This window comes from Saccostrea cucullata, unplaced genomic scaffold, assembly GCF_032062105.1.
Source record: "Saccostrea cucullata isolate Sc308-1 unplaced genomic scaffold, CSIRO_AGI_Scuc_v1 ctg1005, whole genome shotgun sequence".
Lineage (NCBI taxonomy): Eukaryota > Metazoa > Mollusca > Bivalvia > Ostreida > Ostreidae > Saccostrea > Saccostrea cuccullata.
Window position 1 is genome coordinate 40,791 of NW_026927867.1, and position 14,037 is coordinate 54,827.

Below are 14,037 nucleotides of genomic sequence, written 5' to 3' on the forward strand. Positions count from 1 at the left end.
ACCGGGAATTATGAATTATTTTGACAGAAATTTATTTTGTTTAACGAAATAACATTATACAGACAGTAATGTTCCCAGCATCCAAACATGATTTTGATTTTATCATGCCGTAGTTCACCTGCATGCTAATGTATTCAGAATGTATTCTGTTCTTTTTTATTGCATTCACTTCATTAAAAAATGAGTTTTTAAATGCACATGGTATAAAAATTGAATTTATCCTTTAGGAATAAATTCGTAACGGTTCTCCTTAATAGCTTTTTATTTGTAAATACATTACAGTTTGACAATTTAATATATACCCGTATTTTACTAAAACTCAACAGTGATTTCCACATTATCTTCTTTCTTTTACACAAGTGAGGATCCCAATAGAAATTGTAGGTGGAAATGAAATAAAAAAGAAGGGGTATTTAGAGACTTTGAAGCAGAAAGGTGAGGGTATACTTTACAAAGGAAGATCATCGGACAGAGAAGATCACGTGACATGGCTCTGGAGATACGACGAAGACGCGAGACCAGACATTGTGAGATCCTGTATAGGCCTCCATCCACACTGGGATATCTACGTTATAGATAACAAGGCTTACAGAAAACCAAGTGAGTTGGAGAATAATGACTAATTATAATGAATAATAACCATTATTTCTCAGCCGAAGTGCACTATATCTGGAATAGTTAGATTACACTACTGTAGGTTAAAAACAAGGTTATACGTAGTGCAAGTTTTCCATGATTATTGAAGTAATCACCTGGTTTAATAAAAAAGGCTTTAAAGCCTTTTTCAAACGTATTTATTGTCGAAAGCTTTGTAAAATAAACTTGAATAGTTACAGTTGAAAATTATTTTCTAATATGTACATATTGAAGATAAAATACCTTCAGTTCGGTTTGAAATTATTTGAGGGTCAGAGGTCATAGCGCAGGGCAAGATGGTATCTGGTTTTCATATATATTATTGTATGGTTTTGGAATTACATGTACTAATTTGAAAGCAATGAAGAAGATATAATAACTTAAGCATGTAGATAATTTCAATTCAGCAGATGCCCAATAGATCTTCCTTTGGTGTGAAAAATATTAGAATACTATAATTCACCTAAAATCGCACCTACCTTTTAAACCCAAAATTTCTTTGAAATGATTTCAACTAAAAGCCGTTTTTGCTTCAAGTTTTTTTAAGAACTCCTAATATAGTAAGATTATTCTCAGTAAGGATCATTGTTCTTATACACTGTATACTTATCAAAATTTATAAGTCCCGACGTAAGTTTTTGTTTTCCACTGCATTCATATTAAACAATTTAGACAATATAAATTGATAACTTTACAGGATAAAAAAAGCAAAACTTTCTTTTACTTAATCTAATTTTATTGAAGCACTTTAACACAAAATGCAGAAAGTGAAGGCACCCTAGAATTAAAAATTCGCAACGTTCAATACAGTTATTATCCTCCATTCAAGCGAATTAAGATCAAGACAATTGCTTCTCAAAGAGTTCACGCAATTAAAGAAAAATCATTATTGAAAGTTATTCTATGTATGACTAGGTCGTCCTCTGTGTTTCAGCTAGATTCTGCTTCTCGAAAAGACCTCAATCTCTGGTCCATATTGTTCCATTCATGTTTTATGGCGTTGAGATGTCGATGACATTTAAAGCTTGCCGAAAATGTTTGTACCAAACAATATTAATTCTACAGTACATAAGGTCTCCTTACACACAATCCCAAACCTTCCAGTTTGTTTCTAATAATTTGGATAAATAAGGACACTTCAATTAATTTTTAATGAGTGCAGAGCAATTGCACGTTCAGATAGGTTCCTTCCACAATAGTAAGTAATTCTTATGTAGCAGCCCTATTGATGTGTCTTTGCAGTACGTGTACGCCTTGACGATGGGCACTTCCGGTTCCGGTTTCAGTGAATTTCTGGTTAAACCCTAGGATGGGTTAGTGGCATATGGTGAAAATCTAGCTATTATTAATGATTATAAGGGATGGAAGTAAGCTCTGTGCATCTCCCTGACGGACTTTTCAACGGTATTAGATAAATTAAACAAATACAAAGGAAGGTAATACAACTCTCCTTTACTACCATCAGCTTGGACCATGGCAACTTCACTTGCACATTGTCGTTCGTACATACAACAAGCTCTTGTTTTGTTTTTCCTAAACAACTAAAGATGGAGAACACATGGAAATTTAAATAAATGAAAGATACACCAGAAAACATATGAAACTCGTACTGAATGCTTTTTAACAAAAACGGTCATGGATGAGTAATTACACATTTGATTCCAATTTATCTGGCCGTTACAGGCAATCATTGAAAAATTAAGTCAAAATTGTAAACAACAAGTTCATTTATGTTAAGGTTTTTAAATACTTAAAATAATAAAAGTGGGGACTTAGAAAGTATATTTGAAAACAAACAATTCTTGAACTGATATGTGGAACGTCATTGTAAAATTCAAATGTTGGACAAAGCGAACTATCAAGACCAACACTTCTACGTCATGGGACAATGACGGTCTAACAAGAATATCAACATTTTATTGGAGAAATGAAAACGTGAAGAGCTACAAAAAGGAAATTCGGAGTAAAATGACAATTAAAATGATAGTGTAAAAATTATCACCGTCAATTCATTTTTACAATTTCCGTACAACATTAAAATTAGCATTCCAAACTCAAATTGAATGGGTCCGATGAATGTAGTAAACCATCTAAGAAATGTCATGGCATCCGTGTACAAAACAAACACTATTCGTTATACAGTGAAACTTGTCTTATCTGACATGCACTGGGAGATGAATAGTGTGTCGGAATAAACAGGCTGTCGGATCGCACAGTGTTAAGAAACATGGAAAACAGTAAAATGGGAACGAAATTAAATGTTGGAAATTACTGTGTGTCGGTTTACACAGGCGTCGGATTATAAATTTTAAAATCAACAAAACGAGTCCCTGGGTTTGTGTTGAATTTTGGTTTCATTTAGAGATGAATACAGATGAAAAAAAAAACGGAAGCTGTGGCATTACTCTGACAAAAAACACTACGTGTGAGGAACAAATGAAAGAATATATCTGGTGGGGGATTGGGAATTTGGGATAGCGATTTAAACCCCAATTCAAGCTTTATGAATCTTATGTATAACATTTACAAAAAATAAAGATAAATTCATTTTAAAAATTTTTCACATGTTTGCAGTCTACATTTGACAATGAAATCAAAACATGTTTTATGACAACATCAAGTTTTCTTTCTTTTCCCTCTGTGTTAAAAAAATCAAGTCGTGTATAGTTTGCTTTTTGGTCTGATTATTGTTTAACATCGATCCTTCTCGGGAATTTTTCACTCTTCTCTTTTGGAGATGCAACCACTTGCCAGTAAAAAGCTGCGATTTGTTGTTAACCTGTACTCAGCACTCAGGATTGAAGGATCTTTTCATTTTTTAGTGCCAACACCTACTGCGACACGGAACCTCATTTTATACGGTCTTATGAAGGATATGGAGATAACGAACAGTATTCAATATCAAAGTCCACAGAAGAACACAAAATAGGAGAAGAGCAAACGCGGACGTCCGAAATATCAGAAGTGGGATCATATGGCATGGAGGAGTAAGCATCCCCTGCTGATCGGTCACATCAGCCATGTCCTCCTGATTGGGGAACAGCGGAAAAATCCGATGTCAATTCAATATTAAAATAATGGACTAGCAAAAGGTTTGAAAAACGTCAGTCAACATTGATCAATTGTATTTATTTGCTGACAAGGTCATTGCATCGAACATCCAACTAACGAAATGATGACTTTAAACGGGTGCTGATATTCTTGTTTCATCATTTAAAGTACATTCCCTAAAACATTCTTCTTTCCCATTTTTTTTCCATTTGTTCAATGTTCGTTCAGCGTACGTTCAGTATTCGTTTAGCGTGCGTTCACTGTTCGTTCAGCGTGCGTTTACGTTCGCTCTCCGTTCGCAGTTTTGCGTTCACTGTTTACCGTGCACTCGCGTTCACCGTTCACAAAACGTTCAATTTTCGTTTCTTCGCCCCGTTCACTTTGCGTTCACCTTGCGTTCAACTCATCGTTCAGTTTTCATTGCCATTCGGAACTCCGAAGTGAAAGGACACATCTTTTTGAAGTTAAAAGTTTACACGATTTTTTTTATTAAATTATTGATATATCGTGATTGAAGAATAATTATTTCATTGCAAAATGTATCTACTATATTTATAGTTCTATTATTATAACTTAGTTCGTGGACTGAGCTATAAAATTAGCAATATGTAGTGTGTGCTTTCAAAATTTATATGAAACATAAAACAACAAAAAGTAAAGAAATGTTGAAAAATTTAGCTCGATACATTCATCATTTGCCATTTTTTTTTTAAATAAAAACGACATTATATGATCAACCGGTACTGTCGTCGTTTATTTTCATGACGTCCAACAACATCATTGTTTTTTCAATGTCTGCGTCTTCTACCTCATACACATTTTTAATGAGATTCTCTGCAGCTTAGTAAGGACTTAAGCCCGCCTTGTTTATATGTCTTTACAATGTCATTACACTACTGGCTTTTAAAACCCCTGTCCGTATGAAATCCACTGTATTTCTCTGTATCCTACAGCATTTTCACAGTAATCTACGGTATATCTACAGTATCCTACGGTATGCTAGCTCTGTATATACAGTAAATCTCTGTATGCCACTGTATGTATCCCCAGCATGCCACAGTTACATACAGTAGGCCCCGATACGCCTACAGTATGCCACTGTATGGCTACTGTTTCCTACAGTCAACGACGGTAAACCACAGTATATGTCCCAGTACGCCCCTGTATATGTTCATTGAAGCAAAAAAGAAGTTTACACACTCCCAGAGCACTGTACCGTTGCCTAAGATGTTGGATTATTAACTAAGTACACAGAGTTACTTACCTTAGAAATTTTGAACATTATTTTAAACACATAGTAGTATTTTTGAAACTTTGTTAGGAAACTTATTGTATTCTTTTGTAACTCTGAAATGACTATGAAAAAAAAATAAATCATTGCTTCAAAGAATATTTATCTATCAATTTTTAAAATTATTTTTTTAATCATTATTTTGTTTGATTTATTAGTTAATTAATTAATTTAATTATTTTGTGAACACTTATTCAATTCATAAAATACTTTACTTGGAGTGACTTTAATTTGTAACTTGAAAAAAAAACCAAGCAAAATATAGCCTGAGTAATTCTTGTTTGTTTTTTTTAACTTATTGAAAAAAAATCAATCTAATTAATTGCATGTAATCAATCATTGCATAAAAAACTTTTTTATTATTTCTAAATTGAATATACAAACAAAATCAATAATTGTATTCCCGAAATTTGGATTTATTTGGCTAATTTTATGTAAAAAAAATTACGCTAAAATGTGTTTCAAAGTCTTTTTGAAGCATATTTAAACTAATTTTAATTATTTTACTTTCGTGTGGTTTAACCCGCCAATAGCTTTTTGAAAATTTTATTTTATTTTGTTTGACAAAAATCGGTTCTAAGACAAAGAGAAAATTTTATTTCAAGCAGCTGCAGAGTGGACACGGTCGCTCTCTGACACAAAATAAACAAGGTATAGTGATCAGTGAGAAAAACAAGAGGTGTCATTACTGTGTACCTCGTGACACTTGTAAACAATCAATGGCTTTGAAGTTCCTTCATAATCGTGTAAGGGTTTTGAAAACCGATTTTTTTTTTCACTCAAATCAAAGTAAAAATACGAAATCACAATTGACAAATTAAAATTGTGCATATTCTAACGATTATTTTGATATCCATCATAGACGTAAAATAATTGATATTCGCTTTAATATGCTAAAAAATACTTAATTTGTAACATACATGTAGTTTAGGATAAAAATAGTAATACAAAAAACCCTTTAAAAATCTAACTTTGGGGGATATAAAATTAATACGTCATTGATTATTTTGTTGTATTGTCAATTTAATAAATATAATAAAAGAGTTTGACATTTTTATGGTGATAAATTATTTATTTTATTTTTTTACTATTTATTTATTTCTCTAACACCTATTTAATCCATAAAATACTTTGAATGGCTTTATTTGTACCAGTCCTGCTGAAAAAAAAATTTCACACATACACCTACACAACAAAAATAATGATGCATTTTTTTTTTAAAAAGTTTTTAAATCAATTCAATAATTGATTTTATATGGTTAGTGAATAAATAAATAAAACTGATTTAAATCACATATTTAATCATTGTGAAAGGAACAACATATTTTTGTATTTAATTTTAAAATTGACGATACAAACAAATTAATTAATTATAATCCCGAAAGTTGGATTTATCTGGCTTATTTAACGTAAATAAGTTTCCGCTAAAATGTCTCTCATAGTCTTCTTGAGCATATTTATACTACTTTTAATTACTTTACTTCCGTATTGGATATCAAAATAATCGTCTCATTATGCACAATCTTTACCCGTCAATAACTTTTTTGATACTTTTATTCGTTTTGATTGAAGAAAATCGGTTCTCATACAAAGAGACAATGTTATTTCAAACAGCCGCAGAGTGGGCACGGTCGCTCTCTGTCACAAAATAAACAAGGTATAGTGTCAGTGAAAAAGACAATAGGTGTCATTACTGTGTACCCCATGTCACTTGTAAACAATCAATGGCTTTGAAGTTCTTTCATAATCGTGTAAGGGATTTGAAAACCGACTTTTTTTTTCAATCAAAACAAAGTAAAAATATAAAATTGCAATTGACAAATAGAAATTGTGCATAATCTGACGATTATTATGATATCCATCATGGACATAAAATAACTGAAATTTGTTTTAATATGCTTAAAAAATACTTTGTAACATAGTTAAGGAAAAAATATTTATACAAAAAAGCCTTTAAAAATCTCTTTTTAGGGATATAAATAATTGATTAATTTGTTGCATTGTCAATTTAATAAAATAAAATTTAAAAGTTTGACATTTTTATGGTGATAAATTAATTATTTATTTACCATTTATTTATTTCTCTAGCACCTTTTTAATCCATAAAATACTTGGAATGGCTTTTTTTGTATCTTTTAGAGAACAAAAATACACAAACACACACCTACACAACAAAAGTAATGATGCATTTTAGAAAATTTTAGTTTTAAAAATCAATTCAATAAATGATTGTTAAATGGTTAGTGAATAAATAAATAATACTGATTTAAATCACGTATTTTATCATTGTAAAAAGAATAATATATTTATCAATTTATTTTTAAAATTGACTATACAAATAAATTAAATAAATGTTATCCCGAAAGTTGGATTTATTTGGCTTATTTAATGTTAACAAGTTTCCGCTAAAATGTCTCTTAAAGTCTTTTTGAAGAATATTTATACTACTTTAAATTATTTTGCTTCCATGTTGGATATCACAATAATCGTCTAATTATGCACAATCTTAACCCGTCAATAGCTTTTTTGATACTTTAATTTTGCTTTGTTGGACAAAACGGTTTTCTCACAAAGAGAAAATGTTATTTCAAACAGCTGCAGAGTGATACTGTCACCTGTAAATAATCAATGGCTTTGAAGTTCTTTCATATGTTACGGTTTTAAAATCCTTTTTTTTCAATCAAAAGAAAGTAAAAATATGAAATTGCAATTGACAAATTAAAATTGTGCATAATCTAACGATTATTTTGATATCCATCATGAACGTAAAATAATTGAAATTTGTTTTAATATGCTTAAAAAATACTTTGTAGTATATTTTAGGTAAAATAATTTTCATATATACATAAAACTAAAAAAAAATCAATTCGGGTGTATATTCAATTACTTTGTTGTCTTGTCAATTACAGAAATAAATAAATTATTTTTTTCTTTATTTTTTTATTCATGTTTTTTTTTAGATAAATTGATAAACAAATAAATAAAAAGTATAGATAATTAGTTCATTTATTTGTAGATTTGAAGTCATTCATTGAATTCAAATGATTAATTTCACCCGTTAATTAAATAGTAATTATTGCAAATAATTTCATTTATGTGATATGTTCTTGTTGTATTATGTTATCATAAAACAGTGTCTGTATTGGACTTAGTTATATACTAAGTAGCTATTCGGTTCCTTTTTTGAACTAATTATTTTACCCTTTTCCACGTGATCATTATTGATCCGTTTACCAAACGAGAAAGCATGGTTTATTGAACTGCTGAATTTTTTGAATTTATACCATATTTCCCAAAGAAAATCCTACAACTTTTGTTGTGATGCCATTTTGAAGATGTCGGACGATGTGATCTGCTTGTTATTTGCAGAAAAAACGTCTGTAAAGTGAGTTTTTGTTGCGAAATCGGCCTTGTAAATTTACATGCGGGCATAAAACATGCTGAGGAAGTCGCAATTCAGGACGACCAAAATACTTTACATGCGATTCTTACATGGTTATTCTATTACTACGAGTCGTCTGGGGAATAATATGGTCAACTGACGTAAATTTGGTAAACGATCGATAAACGGTGTCAGTGTATCTACAGTGGTGTAAAATATGTAGAAAATAATGTCGGGCTCGAGATCCCGAAAACTCTTACATGAACTATGTCAGGTGTAAACATAGACCCTTCGCTGAAGGTCTTTGCTGTAAACAATAATATACAATTACATTATAGACCTGACAGTGTATAGACTCTTTCCCGGGACGTTTTTGAAACTGGCCGTCAGTGATTCACCTACATCGTTAATCCTAACACCGTGAACAGGCCTGGAGATTTTATTAATCACACCAGTAACTTCATTCCTTTAGGGACTTTTGCCTATTTACGGTGATTTGCAATTTGCTGAGCTTAGAAAATGTGCATCTATGTAATAACATCATTTTTATTAACTGTCCATCCAAAATATCACAAGACAGTTTGCTTCTTACATTCACCTTGGCCGGGGAATAAGAACCTGTTTGTTACAGTGGAAACCTTTCACTTCTTCAAGGACTTGAATGTCAGAATCATCTACACAAACCAGATATTGATGAGTGAATATAAACAGCTCAGCAGTGACGAGTGTTACCTTTTTACAAGTTATGAGATCTCCATTGATGCTGATGTAGTATTCACTTTACACTCCTGCATTCCCAGTATAAAACAGGCCAGTATAGTATAGTACTTCTGATGAAGTCATGTGTTATCCATTAAAATTAAGTTAATTAGCTCATAATTAAAGGCTAAAGTTTTTTGGTTCCTTATATAATTTTGCAATATTTTTACCAATACAGGTATTATACTTGGTAACAAATTCTGCTTTTCCTTTTAAGAGTTTGAACAATGAATGATCTTACTCAAGTTTACTCAAGTTGTTCATGGAGCCAAAAAAATTGTTTGGAGTTAGTTGCCTATATGATGTTGGTAAAATATTGTCATTATATGGGTACACAAATCGTGTATGAATCAAATTTTCATGATCAATTGTTGAATCAAGATATAGTGTACGTGGGACCAGATACACATTTATCACATAAACTGTGCAGGTCATAGGCACAGCTTGTATATAGGTAGAATGATTTACATGATTTAATGGTGATATAATATTGTTGCTAAGGGTGCACACCACAGTTTCAGGTGACCTTTTACTGAGAATTAGTGTAGAGTGATCCACATACACTACTTATGTTTACCATGCAAACCCACCACTGATTTACAAGTTATGTTGTATTTTATGATTGTGAAGGACCATATTCACATTCATTTCACTGACACATTTGGTTGACTCTTGTAGGAACATGTACGCATATTTTGTGGACATGTGCAGAACAATATGCATATGTATTTTGTTGACATGGACAAGACCATGTGCACATGTATTACCTTTTGACTCATGAAAGATTATATGCACATGCATTTTGTTGATCTGGGCAGAATTATATTCACATGTATTTTGTCGACTCATGCAGAACCATACATAATTATGCCAAATTGACATACATTTTGTTTTGTTGACTTGTACGCAACCATATGCACATGTATTTTGTTGACTTAGTCACTTGTGCTGGACCATATGCATATGTATTTTGTTGACTTAGTCACTTGTGCAGGACAATATATGCACATGCAAGTTGTTGATTCATGCCGGTCCCTATGCACACATTTTTGATGACTTGTGTAGGACCATATACACATGAATTTTGTTGAACTTTCCCTAACAAAAATCCACTATAGTTAACTATAGTTTACTATAGTTAACTATAGTGAAAACTTTGACACTTTGATTTACTATTGAACTTTACTCTAGAACTTTTTAGAAGATTTAAAGCCCTAATATATTTTAAATTACATACTGATGATATACTTTTTGGATAAAATATGTAAATATACAAGGAATACTTCATTTTAATTCAAGAAAAGTATTTGTAGGAAGTTTAAAAAATAAAATATATCTATCTGAGATTCATAGTAAAAATACTTTGATTTACTATAGTGAAAACTTTGATTTACTATAGTTAACTATAGTAAACTATAGTAAACTATAGTAAACTATAGTTAACTATAGTACTTTGTTGTTAGGGTTGCAGGGAAAAATGTGCAGGATCAGATGCACTTGTGTTTGTTGACTTGTGTAGGACCATATACACATGTATTTTATTGGATTGTGCAGGACCATATGCACAATAATGCACTTGTGTTTGTTGATTTGTGCAAGACCTGCATGGTAGTATATTATGACATGCAAATTTTGAAGTGTTTTTTTGGTAATATAATGTTATAATGAGAATAATTTATGCTGCATATATGTAGACATATTCTCATGTTGGGATTTACATAACCTGTTATTCCCTGTTGATTTATTGCAGCTGTGCAATACCCAAAGTAAAATAATTATATCATTCTCTAAGAATTTATCTTGCATGTTCTGATTGTACAGTTGTATAGGACATGGCTTAAAATGTTGATTTAGATCAAGAGCACTTGATTAAAAAAAATGAATATCATATACTGGATAGAAGTTTACACTTTTATTTTTCCAGAGTTACCTATCCCACCAAATTAGAAACAGACACTATCCACACTGGGTAACACTTGCAGAAACTATATGGGCCATGTGGAAACAACAGTCAGAAATCAGATATGCATGCACAGACAACACAACAGTGGACAAACAAGTGCCCATTACCAAGGACATTGCCTCAACATAGCAAAGTATTGTGGCAACAGCCACTTTTAGTTTGGGTGATGTATTGGTTCATGTTTCTGGGGAATGCTCTGTCAACAAGTCCATTGAGTAAGATAATATCAGGATAAAATGATTTTTCACTGAATTCAATAGTTTCTGTAAAAAAAAAATATATATATATATATATCCTAATTTTGAAATAAAGATTTTTATACACTTTATGTCTTTTATCAGTACATGAAGCAAACTTTAGTCAATTCTTCTGAAACAGGGGTTAGAGATATGCAGTAGGGCCCAAAATTTTAAATTCCAATCACTTTAACTCAATTGACCGATGCAAAAAAAAAATTAATCTATAAACTAACCTCATTCAGGATAAAGAGATTCATTTGAATATTTCAAAGCTTTGATCAAGATCTGGTAAACTGAAAGTCATATCAGAGGGATATTTACAAGTTTTATGTCAGATTGTACTAAACTACCTAAAATAAAACTTTCTAGAAATCAAAGAAGACTTAGGGTGATCATAAGATCATTAATATGAATATTTTTAGATCGAAAAAGAAAGAAAATGCAAAAATCACAGGTCCTTTAAAAGAAACACATTTTGTGAAATCATATCTTCTATAATAGTTGTTCTACAAAATATGAAACAAAGGGTGAATACAGTTCATGGATCATCTCTATAATCAATCTCTGCAGAGCTCAGTAGCCGTCGAGCGGGACCATACGTTTGACAAATGCAAATTACTGTAGCATAAAGGTATCCTAATGAGGATTTACTGTCATACAGGAAAAAATACATGCTTATTAACCCTGCAATTTCTATTGATGATGCTTTAAAGCTTATGCATTCGATTGTTGTATGCAATGTTGTTTCACTATACATGGGGCCATACATGTTAAGAAAGTTGCATCACTTGGTATATGGAATATCTCAGTTAACACAGGACCATATGTGTTAAGTTGTTGCATCATGTTGTATATAAAAATATTTCTCTAAACACGGGACCATACGTGTTTAGAAAGTAGATGTTTTGTACATGAAATGTTTGACTAAACACAGGACCATATACATGTTTAGTATGTTACATCATGTAATAGATATTGGCTAAACACAGGACCATATGTATTTGAATAGTTAGATCATCTTATACATGGAATGTTTCACTAAACACGGGACCATACGTGTTTAGTGGGTCACATGTTGTAAATGGAAGACTGACTTTCTAAACACGGGACCATATGTGTTTAATGGGCCACATGTTGTAAATGGAAGATTTTCTAAACACGGGACCATACGTGTTTAGTGATTCACATGTTGTAAATGGGAGACTTTCTAAACACGGGACCATACGTGTTTAATGGGTCACATGTTGTAAATGGAAGATTTTCTAAACACGGGACCATACGTGTTTAATGGGTCACATGTTGTAAATGGGAGACTTTCTAAACATGGGACCATACGTGTTTAATGGGTCACATGTTGTAAATGGAAGATTTTCTAAACACGGGACCATACGTGTTTAGTGATTCACATGTTGTAAATGGAAGATTTTCTAAACACGGGACCATACGTGTTTAGTGATTCACATGTTGTAAATGGAAGATTTTCTAAATACGAGACCATACGTGTTTAGTGGGTCACATGTTGTAAATGGAAGACTTTCTAAACACGGGACCATACGTGTTTAATGGGTCACATGTTGTAAATGGGAGACTTTCTAAACATGGGACCATACGTGTTTAATGGGTCACATGTTGTAAATGGAAGATTTTCTAAACACGGGACCATACGTGTTTAGTGATTCACATGTTGTAAATGGAAGATTTTCTAAACACGGGACCATACGTGTTTAATGGGTCACATGTTGAAAATGGAAGACTTTCTAAACACGGGACCAGACGTGTTAAGGAATTTATACCACTTTGTTTATGCTATATGTCACTGAGCACGGGGCCATACGTGTTGAGGCAGTTTCATTACTTTAAATGTACACAGTATTTATTAATTTATTTGAAATGTCTCTTGTTGACATCAGTTACCAATAGTATATCAGAGCGTTATACCATATGTATGACATTATCTGTATTGTTTGATTCCGCCAAGCCAAGCCAGAAGTTGTCTGTTGGTTCCTTATACCTATCCTCACAAATTTAAACCCTCAGTTTGGTAATCTGTTTTTCCTCTCGAGTGGTCAGAAGTTGTCTGCAGTTAAGAGGAACATTTTTATAAGTTTGACATCTCGGTTGACTGGTCAGAAGTTGTCTGCAGTCATGTGACACATTTTATGCAGCAGGGTGTATGTTTGACACCTTTGGTGACTGCTTCGGAAGTTAACTGTCTGCAGTCACGAGGCATATTTTTATGTCTATGCAGCATGGTGTATGTTTAGCAACTTTGTTGACTGAACAAAAGAAGCCTGCAGTTAAGAGGCACTTTAAGGCTGCATGGTGTTTGTTTGATACCTTTGTTGACTGGTTAGAAGTTATCTATAGTAAAGAGGCACATTTTGATGCAGAATGGTCTAAGTTTAACAACTTTGTTGACTGCAGCATGGTGTATGTTTGATACGTTTGTTGACTGGTCAGAAGTTGTCTGCAGTCAAGAGGCATATTGGATGCAGAATGGTGTAAGTTTAACAACTTTGTTGACTGCAGCATGGTGTATGTTTGATACCTTTGTTGACTGTTCAGAAGTTGTCTGCAGTCAAGAGGCACATTTTGATGCAGAATGATGTAAGTTTAACAACTTTGTTGACTGGTTAGAAGTTGTCTGCAGTTGACAAGGTCATTGTCCATGATTTTAAATTCCCATTTTGCTGTCTGGTTAATATTCACTACAGAC

At 32.2% G+C, this 14,037-nt stretch overlaps 2 protein-coding genes across 2 annotated transcripts in view; both read left to right on the plus strand.

Annotated features, from left to right (window-relative positions):
• LOC134275697 (uncharacterized) overlaps nt 1-14,037 on the plus strand; it is a 57,779-nt gene that overhangs the window by 6,381 nt on the left and 37,361 nt on the right. The window contains exon 3 of the mRNA XM_062757958.1: nt 361-600. Coding sequence (XP_062613942.1) covers nt 361-600 — 240 coding nt within the window. The remainder of the gene's footprint in view (nt 1-360; nt 601-14,037) is intronic.
• On the plus strand, nt 8,841-11,223 carry LOC134275698 (uncharacterized). Its single transcript, XM_062757959.1, has 2 exons — nt 8,841-9,170; nt 11,044-11,223. The coding sequence occupies exons 1-2, from the start codon at nt 8,880-8,882 to the stop codon at nt 11,209-11,211; spliced, it is 459 nt and encodes a 152-aa protein (XP_062613943.1). The 5' UTR covers nt 8,841-8,879; the 3' UTR covers nt 11,212-11,223.